This window comes from Schistosoma haematobium, chromosome 3 (genome assembly GCF_000699445.3).
Source record: "Schistosoma haematobium chromosome 3, whole genome shotgun sequence".
NCBI lineage: Eukaryota > Metazoa > Platyhelminthes > Trematoda > Strigeidida > Schistosomatidae > Schistosoma > Schistosoma haematobium.
In genome coordinates, this window is record NC_067198.1 from 4,188,801 (window position 1) to 4,207,121 (window position 18,321).

The 18,321-nt window shown below is 35.0% G+C and overlaps 1 protein-coding gene across 1 annotated transcript in view; it reads right to left on the minus strand.

The window, feature by feature from the left end:
- Window positions 1–18,321, minus strand: part of PCDHGB7_1 (putative calcium-dependent cell-adhesion protein) — a 79,600-nt gene that overhangs the window by 20,445 nt on the left and 40,834 nt on the right. Inside the window, exons 5-6 of the mRNA XM_051212814.1 lie at window positions 17,667–17,979; window positions 575–663 (exon numbers count right to left, since the gene is read on the minus strand). Coding sequence (XP_051068733.1) covers window positions 575–663; window positions 17,667–17,979 — 402 coding nt within the window. The remainder of the gene's footprint in view (window positions 1–574; window positions 664–17,666; window positions 17,980–18,321) is intronic.

Genomic DNA, 18,321 nt, shown 5'->3' on the forward strand with positions numbered 1-18,321 from the left:
GACTCATGAAATCAATTATCAAATTATTACAATTTCCACAAACCACCATTCTGATCATAATCATTATATACTCACTAGTGACTAGCTTCAAGAGAGAAGCCGTGACCAATGGAGTTCAACCGTGTCTGTTGTGAGATAGTAACTCATTGAAGACAACGATGAACAATGACACAATTTCGTGAATGAATTGAAGTTAGACATTAACACTATTAGATGTCAACTCAGTGATCTGGATGTTGAGCGTTCGCGCGCGACACCGATAGGTTCTGTGTTCTAATTCGGCAAGTGGGATCGTGGATGCGCACTATTATTGACTCCCATACTAGGACGAAATGACCGCCCAGTTCTTCCAGGTTTTCCATACTGGTCTAGCTTTAATTAACTCATGATCTCAACTATTAAATTTACTATAATATCCACAAAACTCCTTCTGATACTAATATCAACTTGTAAACAGAACTGAAGAAAATTAACACAACCATTTCGAAAATGTATATCAAGATGTTGATTTTCTTCGCTTTAAAATAGAAAAATCCTCTATTTATAATTATTAAATTACAATGAAGTTACCAACCTTAACCCGAGGTTTAGTTCGTTTATTTTTTTCATTCGATTCAACATTGAATCCAGCATTTCCTTGATTCAATTTCAACAGTTCAGGATCTTTGCAAAAGAAGAAAGAGAAACAATGGAAAAGAAATTTAGGGACTTAGATAATGCATATATATATATATATATATATATATATATATATATATATATATATATATATATATATATATATATAATTCAACAATGAATATGATTGATGATATAACATTTCAAAAGATGACTCTATAAAGAAAGCTGATTCGTAAAATAAGAATTTTAATAGTTGAGACCATGGAAAACCTGGAAGCACTGAACGGCCATTTCGTCCTAGTATGGGACTCCTCAGCAGTGCGCATACACGGTTTATCCTCGCGAGATTACAACCCAGGACTTATCAGTCTCACGCGCTAGCGCCTAACCTTTAGACCACTGAACCGGCATCCAACGGTATTAATGTCTAACTTCAACCAATCCACGAAATTGCGCCACCGTTCATTAAGTCATCAATGAGTTACCATCTCACAACAGAACTGGTTGAACTCCACTGTTTACTGCTTCTCACTAGAACTTCAGGAGATACCTATGACGAGTTCCACAGTAGAATGAACCAGCTGTCCAGGACTTTCAGATTTTCCATGATGGTCTAGCTTCAATTGACTCATGATCTCAACTATTAAAGTTACTATAATATCCACAAAAACCCTTGTGATATTAAAATAAGAATTGGTCAAAAGCAGTTGTTGAGGAATTCAATGAAGTATTGGAGATTATAAACCAGAATTTTTGTGGATTTTTTCAAATCAGCCTTCGGTAATGATTACAGTTAGTTGTTTATGAAGTTTGCTTGAATTTGTCTTGAACTTATTGTAGAAAAATATTGTAAATAAATAGAAATAGATGATGATTAGCAGTAAAATCCATGACATGCATTTCATCCTATTCGGGATTCATCAATTGGATGTAAATACAACGCTCATTTGATGTTCATTTAGGGACTCCAACTTTAATTGATATGTCGATTTAAGCTAAACTACAATGCAAAACCTGGGAGCACTGAACGATTCAAGTCCCACGTGCCAGATCATGGATACACACTACTGAGGAGCCCTATACTAGGACGGAACGACTGTCCAGTGATTCCAGTTTTTCCAAATGACTTTGTCAAGATATTCTCATAACAGACCATCCATTCACTGTAGAATTTGACGAAAAATAGTCGGGCATATTGAAAGATGAATAATATTATTGATAGTAAATAAACTTCATTAAAGGATTCTTAAAAACGTTTAAACAATCCTCCTTAGAGAATGCAATACCTTCAAAATATTCCTCATAAGCTACATATACCTATTTTCTTCATTGTCAGAAAATATGATGATTATACTCACTAATGACTGGCTTCAAGAAGTAGTTTCTACAGTTCTAGTAAGAATGTGTGATCAGCGGAGTTCAACCAGTTCTGTTGTGACATAGTAACTCACTAAAGACAATGGTGGACAGTGGCGCAATTTTGTGGGTTGGTTGAAGTTAGACATTAAAACCCTTGGATCCCTCTTAGTGGTCTCGTGGTTAAATGTTTCCGTGTGAGAATGAAGTTCCTGAGTTCTAATGCCGCTTGTGGAATCGTGAATGCGCACTGCTGGGTAGTCCCACAATAGAACAAAACGGTCGTCCAATGCTTCCAGGTTTTCAGTGGTGGTCTAACGTCAATCAGTTCATGATTTTAATCAAAACCTAACAATCTCCACAACCCCTATACTGATATAAATTATTGATTTTATAAACAAAGATATATGTTTCTTCACTGTATTGATTAAACTACTATAAGGACTTAACAAACATAATATTGATTACTACTTAGTGATTGATTATTAATTTAGGAATATTTATGATAAATAGTGATCGGTAATACTTCAAATAAATCGATAATGAATTCATTTACTGTAACATTGAATAGTATGAATTTGAATTACATTGATGTATCAATTAAAACTAGATCATTATGGAAAATCTGAAAGTTTCACTGGATAGCCGTTTTATCCTACTATATGACTTCTCAATAGTGCGCATCTACGATCCCACCTTGCGAGATTAGAACCTAGGATCTATCGGTCCCGCGCGTGAACGCGTAATCTCTAAACCACTGAGCTGGCCGGAATCCAACGGTGTTAATATCCAACTTCAATTAATCCACGAAGATACGCCACCATCCACCACTGTCATCAATGAGTTACTATCTCATAACAGACCTGGTTGATCTCCACTGTAGGAAATACCTATTGAAGCCACTCACTATGTTGTGGATTCTAACCTCCGGGGGGCGGTATCGCGGATGTGCACTGTTGAAGAGTCCCGTACTAGAACGAAATGTTCGTCCTGCGATTCCACTTTTACTATAATGATCTACCTTCAACTGACTCACGGATTCAACTAATAAATTACTATAATATCCGTAAAACCCTTTTTATATAAGTATTTACTGAACATTCTTATTTCATTCCAACCTTTTGATGTTATCCTTTAATTCGGTTACAACATAGAAAATCAAAAACCAAAGAGATAAATGCGTTCTTTTCTTTAAGATTAGAATACTAGTTAAGGCTTAATTTATTTATTGATCAGCTTGTTTGTTTGTTTACATAATCAAATTGTTGTTTTGTATTCACTAAATTTCCATACTTCAACTTCATCGACTAAGAGAAAGCATTTGATAGTATGAACAGGATAACACTATGGAGGCTTTTTCGACATTAAGACATTCCTTAGAAGATAGTGAATATCATATGGAATTCCTATGATGGATTAAACTGCAAAATCGTTGACGGAGGACAATTGACAGATTCGCCGGAAGTAAAGACCGGTATCAGGCAAGGTTGCTTACTCTTACCCTTTCTTTTTCTTCTGGTAATCGATTGGATTATGAAGACTTCAACATCTAGGAGGGAGAGAAGCATGGGATGCAGTGGACAACTAGGATACAGCTGGACGACCTAGACTTCGCAGATGATCTGGCTCTTCTATCGCACACGCAACAACACATGCAGGAGAAGACGACCAGTGTGGCAGCAGTCTCAGCAACACTACATCCCAACATACACAAAGGGAAAAGCGAAATTCTCCTATACAACACAACATGCATCAATAAAATCACATTTAACGGAGAAGCTTTGGAAGATGTAAAAATCATTACATCTGTGAGCAGTATCATTGAAGAACATGATGGGTCTGATGCAGATGTGAAGGCGCGAATTGGAAAAGCAAGAACAACATATCTACAACTAAAGAACATCTGAAACTCAAAACAACTGTCAACCAACACCAAGGTCAGGATTTTCAATACAAATGTCAAGACAGTTCTACTGTATGGGGCGGAAACTTGGAGAACTACGAAAGCCATCATCCAGAACATACAAGTGTTTATTAACAGTTGTCTACACAAAATACTTCAGATCTGTTGGTCAGACAATATCAACAACAACCTAATGCGGGAGAGAACAAACTAGGTCCCAAAGGAGGAAGAAATCAAGAAGAAGCGTTGGGAGTGGATAGGACATACATCGAGACATGCATCCAACTGCGTCACAAGGCAAATCCTCAAGTCCAAAAGAAAAGAGGAAGACCAAATAACACATTACGTCGAGAAATGGAGACAGATATTAGAAGAATGAACAATAATTGGATAGAACTGGAAGGTAATGCCCAGGACAGAGTGTGTTGGAGAATGCTGGTCGGTGGTCTATGCTCCATTGGGAGTAACAGGCGTAAGTAAATTTCCATACTTAAATGTAACGTTTTTGTATACACGAATGTAATTGATTAAGTAATCCATTTATTTAACAATTGTCCATATTGTACTCTAAAATTGAAATTGTGTAAGGTGACGAATGCAAATTATGTATAAATGATACTGTAAGACAAAAACTGTTCAGGTTTTGGTTTTATATGTGTTCTGATGTTTGATAGTAGTGAGTTATCAGTCGAAAATCATGGATCAGAGATTTCGCTTTTTGGTGATCATAAACAAGGCTTACTTGGATTCTAAGGGGAACTGAATGAAGCGGCTATTTACTACTCTTCAATTTCTCCCAATAATGTCAGGTCGTAATTTAAAAAGTACAAATATCGATAAATCATTCAAATGACAGTTATATCTATGAACTGTGATGTGTCAGTTATGAATAATTTTAATCAGAGAAAGGTTTTGTGGACATTATAGCGATTTAGTAGTTGAATTCATGAGTCAATTATATGTAGACCACCATGAAAAACGTGGAATCACTGGTCAGTCGTTTCGACCCAGTATGGGACCCACCAGCAGTGCGCATCCACGATCCCGCCTCGCGAAGTTTGAACACAGGACCTATCAGTCTCGCACACGAACACTTAACCTCTAGACCACTAAGCCGGCCAGCATCGAACGGTGTTAATATCTAACTTCAACCGATCCACAAAAATGAGTTATTATCTCACAAGAGACCTGGTTGAATTTCATTGGTCACTACTTCTCACTAAAACTGCAGGAACTACCTATTGAAGCTAGATCGATAGGTCCTTGGTTCTAAACTCGCGGGGGTAGGGATCGTGGATGCGCACTTCTGAGAAGTTCCATGCTAAGACGAAATGACCATCCAATGCTTCCAGGTTTTCCATAGTGTTCTAGCTTCAAATAACTCATGAATTCAACTACTAAAATGAATGATTTATCAAATAAATTTGTTTAGTATTCTTCTTATTAGATTGTATAGATAAAATTTAAGTATATAAACATAAATAGATGAAGCATTAAGCGAAATATAAGTTGGTAAAGATATAAATATATCTATATACAAACGAATTAGTCACTAGTTTAGATAAAGTAGCTGACTGGATTAAATTATGAAATACGATTTACATATCCGTATATATATCTACATAACCTAGTTCTCAGCATAGTTTTATCTCTCTGTCTTCATTGCCTAATTAATTGTAAACTACTTTTGTTCCCAATGATTTTTACTCTACTCTAACTGTTATTGTTCTTTATTACGTGGTCACTTTGTTCTGTTTTGTTCGTTTTAATACTGTGTTTTTCTTTTAAATGTCAATTATTTGCCTTTGGTGGCCCTTGGATCTGACTCCAAGATCGTATAAATGTTTGTGAAATAATGCAAGTGTAATTAAAATAGTAATATAAATCCACGGTTATAATTATAGTTCATATGATAATCCAAATTGAGATGAAGCGAGTCGGATTTTTGGGATTTGATTGTTTCGCCGAAATTCGCTTCCCGTTCTCACGTCGGGATTACCAATTCTGTAGTGGCTGTGCTTCGACAACTGATCACCCTCGAACCGTTATCCTATAATCTTCAACGATGTTTGAAATCAGAAGGCAAAAAGAAGCAGCTACTACAGTTTATTTAGCAGATAATTCGGACCAGACAGCAGAGGCAAAATGGATGAGCAAGCGAACTACGATTGTAGCAGTAGCAGTAGCGAGTAGTTGTAGTTAATGCGTGCAAATGTACACATATATATATGTAGGAAATGGATGAATCAGCGAATAGATTAAGCAGTTAATAATGAAGCTAGCAGAATGAATACATGCGTAGGCGCTAAACAATGTTCAAGCATATGTATTTCATACAAGCACAAAATAATAAGGGTACAATAAGTTGTTATAGTGCGGATGACTTTGTCCGCTAAATAAGTTAGCAAAAGGGCTTAACTGAGTTAAATGCGAATAAACTCGATTGCACGTGAGTCGCTATATGCCTTTAACCGATTTACTTATGAAAATACTTACCTAATCACTTATCTATTTCTTTACTCATTTGATAAGTAATCTAATTATTCATTGATTTACTTAAGCCTCTTACTTCTCCTCGAGAGATATAGACCGTCCACCATCATTATTCACCTAACGCTGTCTTCAAAAATCCTTTCTAGTTGATTCCAGTTGCTATTTTATCGTTTTTTACGTTTGCTTCCAATTCTTGACGCGTTTTGTTCGTCGGTTCTCCTTTTTTCCTCTTCATTATTAGATTAATGCTTGTCTTGTGATGCAGTTTGATGATTTCTGCAATATATCCACATCTATCATCCTTTCCTAGTTTCCTCCTCAGCTAGAAGCCGGTTCGTTCTCTCCTATAGTAAGTTGTTGCTGATACATAATGGACATTGAGTATCTTATGTAAACAGTTGTTTAGTAATACTCCTACTCCATGCTGGTTACAGGTAGTCAACAGGAAACCCGGGTTAGAGAACTGGTGCTCCCTGACGGATTCGATCCTGTGTCGCCTAGTTCGACAGTCAGAGACGTTACCACTGGGCTATCCGGACCGCTACCGACCTCCTGTAAGACTGAGATGTATTCACAATTGATTGATCACTGGATGGTAATCAATGTCATGTCAATGTTGAGTCACCTAGACCAGTGACTACATTGTTACTTGGTCAATAGCATTCAATATGCACTAAGAAGGACTTCGAACACGACATTGATCACCACTCAGTAATCAATCAATTGTGAATACTCGTACGTTTTTGATGATGATTTTGGTAGTTCTTTAAGTTTCAGCTCCACACAGTAGAACTATCTTGACATTTGTATTGAAGATTCTGATGTTGATATTGGTTGACAGGCGTTCTGAGTTCTATATATTCATTAACTATTCACTCACTAATTTACATACTGATTCATTCTTCTTTTAAACTAATCATTGTTAAATTAATTAGTATAATTCCTTTAAACATGCCATTCAGTAAAAATATTATATGAAATTCAGAGAGGGGTTTTGTGGATATTATAGTAATTTAATGATCAATTAAAGCTAGGCTACCATGAAAAACCTCAAAGCACTAGACGGCCTTTAATCGACTCATGATCTTAACTATTAAATAACTAAAATCTTCACACCACCGTTATGATCATAATCAACACGTGCTCACCAGTGACTGATTTCAAGATGTGTTTCTTCCAGTTCTAATGAGAATTCGTGACCAGTGAAGATCAACCAGCTCTGTTGTGAGTTAGTAACTCACTGAAGATAATCGTTGACTGCGATTCAATTTCGTGGATTGATAGAAGTTAGACATTAACATCATTGGATGCCGGCTCAGTGGTCTAGAGGTTAAACATTCGCGCGTGACACCGATAGGTCCTGTGTTCAAATCTCGTGAGCTGGAATCGTAGATGCACAATGTTGAGGAGTCATATACTGGGTCGAAACGACCATCTAGTGAAACTTTCAGGTTTTCCATAGTGATCTAGCTTCAATTAACTCATGAATTCAACCATTAACTTATATGAAATTGCTTACTCAATAAATGAATGAATTCTATACACTTATACACAATTGTAGAAGTATATATAAATATATAAAAGTATTGTAAGTGACTCATTGAACAGTTATTCTAAGTAGTATATTGATAGATTTTAGTAGCTTATAAACACATCAGTAAATTGAACAATCTAAATAACAAAGAGTAAAATAGCTTTCGATAGAGATTTGTTTACTCCCTCCCCCCACCTACTGTTTTTTTATTCTTTTCGGTTACTTTTCTCTTTAATTCTTTTTCTTTCTATATTAGTTTTATTATGATAATACAGTATAGTATATTGAATAAAAGTTCTCAAATTAGCTGTCATTGATAAGATATGGGATATGGGAAAGAAATAAATGGGTATTAAGTAATACATTTAATGAAATTAGATTAATATACGTCAATGTTTGTTTGTATATGTATGTCTATGTTTGTGTGTTACGTAATATATTGCACAAACTTTCATTTGGATAAATGTAATGCATATGTAGCTGATAAATCCATTTTTGTAGCCATGATTAATAAACATCATCATCATCCAAAGCATCATCATCATCATCATCATCATGAAATTCTGAACTGAACATCAACTGTGTGATACAGGTACATTTAAATGACGAGTCTTAAATAGGACGATGTGGCGAGCGCCCTGAATTCCACTGTTAGCCACCATATGTCTAAATTAATTCATCAGATTAATTGAGTAGGCTTATTTTTCTTATTACTTATGAAGTTATACGTAATAAAAATTCCATGTTCAAAGTGAAATCTGTGAGTTTTCTATCAAGAAATATGTCAGTAGTGGCTAAAGGGTATATAGGGTGGTATTGAGTGCGGTTAAATGTTTGAAAGCGGTTGTCAGTTTCCGGTTGCCCACAGATCGTGAAAGAGTTCTTCTAGAGGTACTTGAAAAGGATATTGGGCTAGAGTTGTTCTTAATGACCTGAGAGCGTGACCGCAGTGCCCAAAGGACAACTGTTTGGGGTCGGCTACACACGATCTTTTCATGTTAGCTCCGTACTTGTTGAGACCTTACAGCCGGAGACGGAATTCCGTGGGATAAAGCGAGATGTGTATTTTATAGTAGATCTTTTTTTTCTTTTCCCAAGCAAATATGAGAATCTCATGGTGAAATTTGAAGACACTCATCATTGGTGAATGTAAGACATTATTAAAAGTAAATTGTGATTATGGTTTATTAGGGTTTCCTAAATAAATCATTAATTTGAACTGAAAACCACTCTCAATTGACTGATCACTGGGTGGTGATCAATATTAAGTGTGTTAGTTCCTTCTTAGTGTAGATCGAATCCTATTGACCAAATTGTAATGCAGCCACTGGTCTAGTTGACTCAACATTACGTGTAGTATATTGAAATAAGATAGTGGTGTGAATGTAGTCAACAGGAAACCCTGGATCCAGGTTTCATGCTATTTGGCATTCGTCAGCAAAGTGTACCTGTAATCGTGCAAGGACTGATGCTCCGTGACGGATTCGATTCCATGTCACCCAGCTTCAGTCACAGACTTAAATAAATTAAGTTCTAAGTTTATATATTCCTTATTTTTATACAGATCATAGAAATGAGCGTTTAAATTATTTCATCATTTCATCAAACAACCTATTTCTAGTGTCTAATATTAATTAATTACCTGGTCCACCAGGGTGCTTGGTACATGTGTAGTTGCGCTACAGATTGTAGCGTTAAAGCCTATACGGTGTCTGGTTCTCCTATGAAGCGGGATTGAGCTGTACTGTTTGGGTTGTCACGTGAAAGTCCGCATGGTGTCTGGTTCTCCTGAAAGCCAATGTAAAATTACCCTGGCTCACAAGGGTATATAATATAACTATGAATTATTTACCACTGAAAATTAATTTTTAAGCTTCATTACTGTTTTATTTATTTATTTATTTAAATAGTGGGTCATTCACTAAACATTTATATAATAATTGAATTCATGAGTCATTAAAAGCTAGACCATTATGGAAAACCTAGGAGCATTGGACAGTTCAAATCCCACGTTTGGAAACATGAATGCTCACTACTAAAGATTCCTCTACTAGAACAGAACGGCTGTCTAGTGCTTTCACTTTTTTGATGACAAATATACTGAATAGCTGTTTCGTCCTAGTATAGAACTCCTCAGCACGGGATTCGAACCCAGGGCATATTAGTGTTACGCATGAATGCGTATGTATGTCACATTTATTACATGAATACAACTTTACAATTCATCAATATGACGGTCAATATATAACACTATACATATGATTCTCGTTACAATGATAGACAATGATAGAAATAATGAAATACATTTAAGTATTTATAAGTAGTATATATTTGTATAATCATTCATAGATTAATTCTATATTGTTTATGGTTTATTAATCAAGGATAAAAATTATTATTTATGAATGAATTATTCTTTTGTTTTTTCCATTATTATGTTCTGCTTAAATGAATCGTTTAATCAGTTATTAGAATATTTCAATTTTTCATGACAGTAATAAAGTGTAAATAATCAAGTATTGAGTAATTAATGAAAAAAAAATCAATAATTTTGTAGACATAAACAAAATAGATATCTGGTACTTTTAGTTCTTGGTTACAGTAAATATCTATGAATTAATAGTATGTAATAGATACAAGATATAGTAGTTGTGTTACTGTTTCATTTGTTATTTATTTAAGAAATAAACAGTATGATTAATGATATTAGAAATATATCAAGGGGATAATTTGTTCCAGGATTATGAAAGAATAAAGTTTCAAATCATCTCGTTCTTATCTTTTTTATTAGTTGAAATCATGAGTCAATTGAAGCTAGATCACTATGGAAAAGCTGGAAGCGCTGGACGACTGTTTCGTCCTAGTATGGGACTTCTCAATAGTGCGCATCCACGATACCGACACAGGACCTATCAGTCTCACGCGCGAGCGCTTAACCATTAGACCACTGAGTCGGTCGGCATCTAACGGTATTAATGTCTAACTTCAACCAACCCACAAAATTGCGCCACCATGGAAAACCTGAAAGTACTGGATGGCAGTTTCGTCCTAGTATGGGACTCCTCAGCAATGCGCATCCATGATCCAGCTCCCGTATTTGAAACCAGGACCTATCGGTTTCTCACGCAAACCTTTAACTTCTAGACCACTGAGCTGACCGGAATCTAGCAGTATTAATGTCTAACTTTAATCAATCCATGAAACTGATCAACATATCCACCATTATCTTCAGTGAGTTACTATCTCAAAAGAAACCCGGTTGAATTTCACTGATTACTACTTCTCGCTAGAAATTCAGGATATACCTCTTGAAGTTAGTCATTAGTAATCATATGTTAATCAATATCAAAAGGGATTTTATTTTCTGGATATTATAATAATTTCAATAGTTGAGATCATGATTTCCATTGAAACTAGATCACTATGGAAAATCATTAAAAAAACTATATAAACTTCATATATTGGTTTACTGGTTTTCACAAATATTTAATATCGGTCATTTATTCAATACAAAAGTTTTTCAAGAGTAAAGAAAGAGAAAGAGAGAAAGAAAGAAAAGAGAAAAATAATTAGAGATTGTTTTTTTCTTCTTAATTTACAGTTAGTATTGTATCTATGTTTGTTGTAGTTTGCAATGAATGAATGAATGAATGAATGGATGTGTATATTCTTCAATTTTAGTAAACATGTACCGGATGTGAATAATTTACAAATTAAAACAATAGAATGAGAGAGAGAGAGAGAGGGGGGAGAGACAAAGAATGAGAGATAGAATAGAAATACAGAACAAGAATATACAATTAGACATTTAAATTTAGCTTGTCAACTTTCCCTCATAGCAATTATTATTATTATTATTATTATTATTATTATTATTATTATTATTATTACTGTATTAATAATGTATCATTTCCGGTGACTCAATGAATAAAAATTATAGAAAATTTGAATGAACACAATGAATAAAAATGAGGAAATCAAAAATTGACAGGGGTGGTATGAGTGGTATGAGAAGATAAGAAATAGGATATGTTCAATAATCAATCGAAACATTTATGTACTTGAGTAAATCCAAGTTTGTTTTTTTTTATCAAAAGAGGTTTGTGGGGATTTTAGAAATTTCACAGATTGAAATCATGAGTCAATTGAAGCTAGACCACCATGGAAAACCTGGATGCACTGGACGGCCGTTTTGTCCTAGTATGGGACTTTTCAGCAGTGCGCATCCATGATCCCGAACCCACCGAGACTCGAACCCAGGACCTATCACTCTCGCGCGCGAGTGTTTAACCACTAGACCACTGAGCCGTCCAGCACCCAGCGGTGTTTATGTCTATCTTCAACTACTCCATGAAATGGAACGACACATCCACCGGTATGTCCTGGGTTCGAATCTAGAGAGGCGGGATCGTGAATGTGCACTGTTGAGGAGTCCCATACTAGGACGAAACGGCCGTCCAGTGCTTCCAGGCTTCCCATGGTGGTCTAGTTTCAATTGACTCATGATTTCAATCTGTGACAAGTTGTTTTAGTTTATAAAATGATTATGATCAGAATGTGGGTGGGGGATTATGGAGATTGTCGTAATTTTAATAGTTGGATTCATGAGTCGATATAAGCTAGAACACTATTGAAAACCTGAAAGTAATGGATGGCTATTTCATTCTAGTATGAGACTCTTCAACAGTGAGCATCTATGAATTCAGGATCTATCGGTCTCACGTGCAAACACTTAACCTCTAGACCAATGAGCTGGCACCTTACGATGTTAATATCTAACTTCAATCAATTCATGATATTGCGCAAACATTCATTTATTGTCTAAAGTAGAATTTTGTCTCTATTCGACATGGATTGAACTCCACTGATCATGGCTTCTCACTAGAACTCCAGGAAATCCATCTTCAGGCCTGTCACTAGTGAGCATATGTTGATTATGATCAGAATGGTAGTTTATAGAGATTGTAACAATTGAAGTGATTTCATCAAGTAAATAATTTTAAGAAATCAGTTGATGAAGAAGATTCGTATCTCAGATGGATGGTTTTGGTGGTATTTTATTCTCTAAGCTAGATGGTTTAATCATGAAGCATTGATTGTTCTTTTGAACGACATTATCTGTACAAACTTTTACGATCCAGATCAAAGAACAAAACATTAAAATCATTCACATATACTACAAATCTTCTCTATATAAATAGTTTATTTAATAAAGTACAATCGATAACTAACTCATAGATCATTTAAATAACCTTATAGCACTTGAACCAATGATGAAGTGAACACTCTTAAGTCTTGAGCCTTCGACCGCTTGTCCACTCCGACGTAATGATGGAGTAATTCTATTTAATCATACATGATTTATGTTATATTTTCAATTAAATGATTAAAACTATACCAAGTAAGTCATATAAAAAACGTTTTCAAATTTCAATATAAAAATATAAGCAAAGATGGACAGGGGTTAGGACGTGCGCAACTTCGTCCTATTTGGATGGACCTACATCCCAGAGTTGATGTTCATTCAAGAACTCGAACCCAGTACCGTTTGCTTCAGATGACATTACGTTATCCATTTAGCTACTGAGTTCAGATCGCCACTAGCTTGTGCAATGAGGTGAAGTTTAAATTCATTTGGTATTGTTTATTCGAAACTTCCCATTTATGTTTAGAACTGCAATTGATCGGTCGCTTGTTGGCATACGTGCATACTGTGCGTGTTCCTTCGATATTGCCGTAATTCACAAACATTCTAGGCAAAAATAGATAGTGGCTTGCAGTGGAATCCAGGAGGCGCGTTTCGTCCTATTTGGGACTCGTCAGTTGGATATGTCCGGATCCCGAAGCCAATGTTCACTCCGAAACTCAAACTCACAACTGTTCGCTTCAAACGTCATCACGTTATCCTTTTAGTTAACAATACCAAGTGAATTTAAACTTCACCCCATTGCACAAGCTAGTTACTATCTGGACTCATTAGCTAAGTGGATAACACAATGGCGTTTGAAGGGAACGGTACTGGGTTTGATTCCTAAATCAGATAAGATGCGTGTCCTGGATTCCATTGTTAGCCACTATCCATCTTTGCTTATAAACTTTGTGACTTCAGACAATATCGAGGTAATCTACACAAGATGCACCTATATCAATAAACAACTGATCAATGACATTCATAAACATCAATGGGAAAATTCATGTAAAGCAACACCAAGTTAATCAATTACTTGATTTACATTGAACTATTTGATCATCAATCCTTCATAGATCTTTCAAAACTAATCTGAATATACGATCAGATTAATATCAATAAACAAAATTTACTGTAATTGATACTGAAACGATAAAAACCGGGCTTCCGTTTACTTCCTACTGAGATAGTTTTCGATTAAAAAAAAGAAGAATCCTCACGAGGATTAATCCACAAAGAGTTTTCTCCTACTTTCCTTTTCTAATCTAGTTGATCATTTATCTTTTTATATCAGTGCTTTTAACAAATATCTATATGATCAGATTGTTCAAAATATGTTAATAATCTTCGTCTTTTTATTACATTATCGAAATTTATCAAATAGATCGTCATCCAGCAGTGTTAATGTCTAACCTCCATCAATTTAACATGTGTCGAGATCATCTTCCATTGTGTCCGATGAGTGAATGTCTCAAACTCGACACGATTACGCTTCACTGATCACAGATTCTCGCTAGAACAGAACTCAGAGAATTTCCCTTTCCAAGTTAGTCACTAATGATCACATGATCATTTGCAGTTTGTGGTAGTGCAGATTGTTCGATTGTATTGAATGCATGAAGTGATCAATGTGTGTGCATCATTAAGAAACTGAAAGAAGTGGACTGTCGATTGGTTCTAATATGCGACTGTTAAGCGGTGTATATCGACGGTCACACACATACGATTCAAACCGAACACCGTAGAGTTGACACGTGAACACTTAACCTGTAGAACATTGAAACATCTTCTAACAGTGTCAATGTCTAACTTCAACCAATCCACCATGTGTCACGATCAACTTCCGTTGTGTTCAGTGGGTGAGTGCCTCATATCCGACATGGTTCAGCTCTACTGGTCACGGCTTCTCACTATCCAAAGTGGTGACGTTTCAAATTGTTGTTTTCTTTATTGTCATTGTCCCCCCCTCCTTACCCTCCATTTCTAGTCTAGTCGATCTTTTACTTTTTATGTATAAATGTTCTTAACAAGTATGCTATATGTGATCAGATTGTTCGAAATGTATTGCGCTAATATATCACATAGTTCTGGTAATCTTCATCTTTATATTACACTACTGAAATTTATTAAAGAGACTAATTGCTTGATAAACAGTACAACATTCATCAGCGATTCATTTTCAGAAAAAAAGGAATGATAATTTTATCACATTATTATTATTATCAGAATGAGGATTTGTGGAGAATGTAGTAATTTTAATAGTTGAGTTCATAAGTCCATCTAAGCTAGACCTATAGGTCCTGGGTTCGAATCTCGCGAGGAAGAACTGTGGATGTGCACTGCTGAGGAGTCCCATGTTAGAACGAAACAGTCGTCCAGTACTTTCAGATTCTTAATGGTGGTCTAGCTTATATCGACTCATGAACTCAGTTATTAAAACATTGATATTACTCAAAAAAAGCAAATTAATCTTAATTCAACCGACTTTTGAGATGATATTGAATATTCAATAAAGATCTTTCATTTCTGTGTTATGTTGTTAAGTAAATGATATTTTCTAATTCTGATTAGTTTCAAGTTTGATTACGAAATGTAAACATAAATGTTGTAAGTTATATTATAGGGATTTCTTTAAGTTATGTAAGATATATTTTCTATATTCATAGCAATTAACAGTTGTTCATTTTTGTATTCATTTGAATCATCCTATTGATGTTTAGGAATACAATCGATCAGTCCTTTATTGGAATAGGTGCATCCTGTGTGGATTCACAAGCATTATAAGCAAAGATTGATAGTGGCTAATAGTGAAATCCAGGATATGCACCACTTCGTCCTATTTGGGACTCGTCAGCTGAATATGAACATAAACTCTGGGAAACTGGCAAATTTAACTGACTAGTTTCAAATAGGATGAAACATGAGTTTTGGATTCCACTGCTAGCCATCATTCATATCTGCTCAGAATTAACAGATGTATTTCGTGGTGATTTTAAGTTGGTCACCATAACATTAGACATAAAGGTGTTTAAAAACAATTTTCAATATCCGAATAGAGTTCATGAGTCAATTAAAGCTAGATTACCATGGAAAACCTGGAAGGACTGAACTGCCGTTTCATCCTAGTATGGGACTCCTCAGCACTGCACGTCTATTATCTCTCAAGCGGTGACAGAACTCAGGACCTTCAACCTCGTGTGCGAATTCTTAACTTCTAAATCACTGATCCGGAATCTAACGGTGTTCATGTCTAACTTCAACAAATCCATATCGTTTTATTATTATTGGATGCCATCTGTGTATTAGGATTTCATTGTCTTTTTTTCTTTAGCTAAACTACAATACTAACTATGAAATCAAAATCTGAGCATCTCTTTAAAATTTAAACTTATCTTAATTTCAACAGTTGAGATCATGAGTCGATTGAAGCTAGACCACCATGGAAAAACTGGAACCACTGGTCGACCTATTGTGGGACTCCTCAGCAGTGCGCATCCGCTGTTGAAATTTACAATGATAATCATCTATCGAATATCTCAGATAATCACTTTCACAATATTTCATATAATACAGATATTTATTTATTTATTTGAACACATGAATATTGGTACAAAGAGGCATTGAATACATATGCTTTACACAAGTCACTTGATTTGTGTTTGGGCTATGATACTACCGGGGTGCCTAGACCTAAGCAGATGGTTCCCATAGGGGGCCACACCCAAAGCATTCAACTTAAAGGTTTTATCCACAAAGCAGTGGATCCGATGGTAGACGGTGAGCAATACCGATTTATACAAATATATTTTCAAATTTAATTAATAATATGTACTACATTTGCTTTGCATATACTGTAGTGATAGAATATTCGATCAGGTATTAAATTATACAAAGTTGCATAGTGTCTTTGTGAAATATGAATCCCGCGAGCGGGATTGTGGATGCACACTGCTGAGGAGTCCCACAATGGGACGAAACGGCCGTTCAGTGCTTCTAGGTTTTCAATGGTGGTCTAACATCAATCAATTCATGATCTCAATAAAAAAAACTTAACAATCTCCACAACTCCTAAACTGATAATTATGATAACGATGCACTAAGTACTAAGTACACTTTCTTGAATTATCTCTTCCAAACTTCATCATCCTTTCATTTCTGTTGTTATTGTGATTACTTTCAGTTTTTCTTTCTTTTTTTATTGATTTTCTTGTTCTGTCACTAAGAATTATATTTCTCATGTCTAGTACATACTACTTATATTTGACGACATCAGTAGTACATACCACAGTACACTATGAATATGAATAATTTTAATATGAATATATTTTACCATTTTTCTTACAATTCGACAAATCATCTTTGTATTCATTCAGTTAGATGATAAGTCAATTATCTATAATCATTAGTTATATATAATATTGATTTATTGATTATATTTTCTAACCATAAATCGATAATGTATGTTTTTATCTTTTTTACTTGGATACTCTTCGAAATATTGATTATAGAAAAGGAAAAAAACACACACAACTACAAACAATATTACAATGATAATAGTAACAACAGCTTACTTATTCGTTCATTATTCTGTAATATTCGTTGAGTTCTACGTCGTACAATACAAATAATAAATAGAATAATTAAAATTAATATTGAAAAGAATATAGATAATCCAATGATTAATATTTCACCAAGTGAATATCTTCCAAGATAAGTAGTTGAAGTACCAGAACCATATGATGATGATGATGACGATGATGATGATAGAGATCCATGACTTGATTGAGACATAAAAATATCATCGATTTGTTGATTAATAGATAAATCAGTTTGTCTGTATTCATTTGATTTCCCTTCGTCAATAATATTCGATGAACTGCGAATCTATGTGTAGACAGAGAGATAATTAAAAAAAAAATTAAAGAATCTAAATACCAGTGATTGAGTTCATGAGTCAATTGAAGCTAGGCCATCAGAGAAAACCTGGACGGCTGTTTAGTCCTATTGTGAGACTCCTCAGCAGTGCATATGCACAATCCTGCTTCACGAGATTCGAACCCTTAACGCTAGACCACTAAACCGGCCAGCATCCAACGGTGTTAATGTTTAACTTTAATCAATCTAAATATGCTTAGAAAGTTATTAACAGGAAAGCTCTATAAGATTAAGGTGGAACTGGAATAGCATTTTATTTTGATTTATGACCAATCATTTATCTTCACCTAT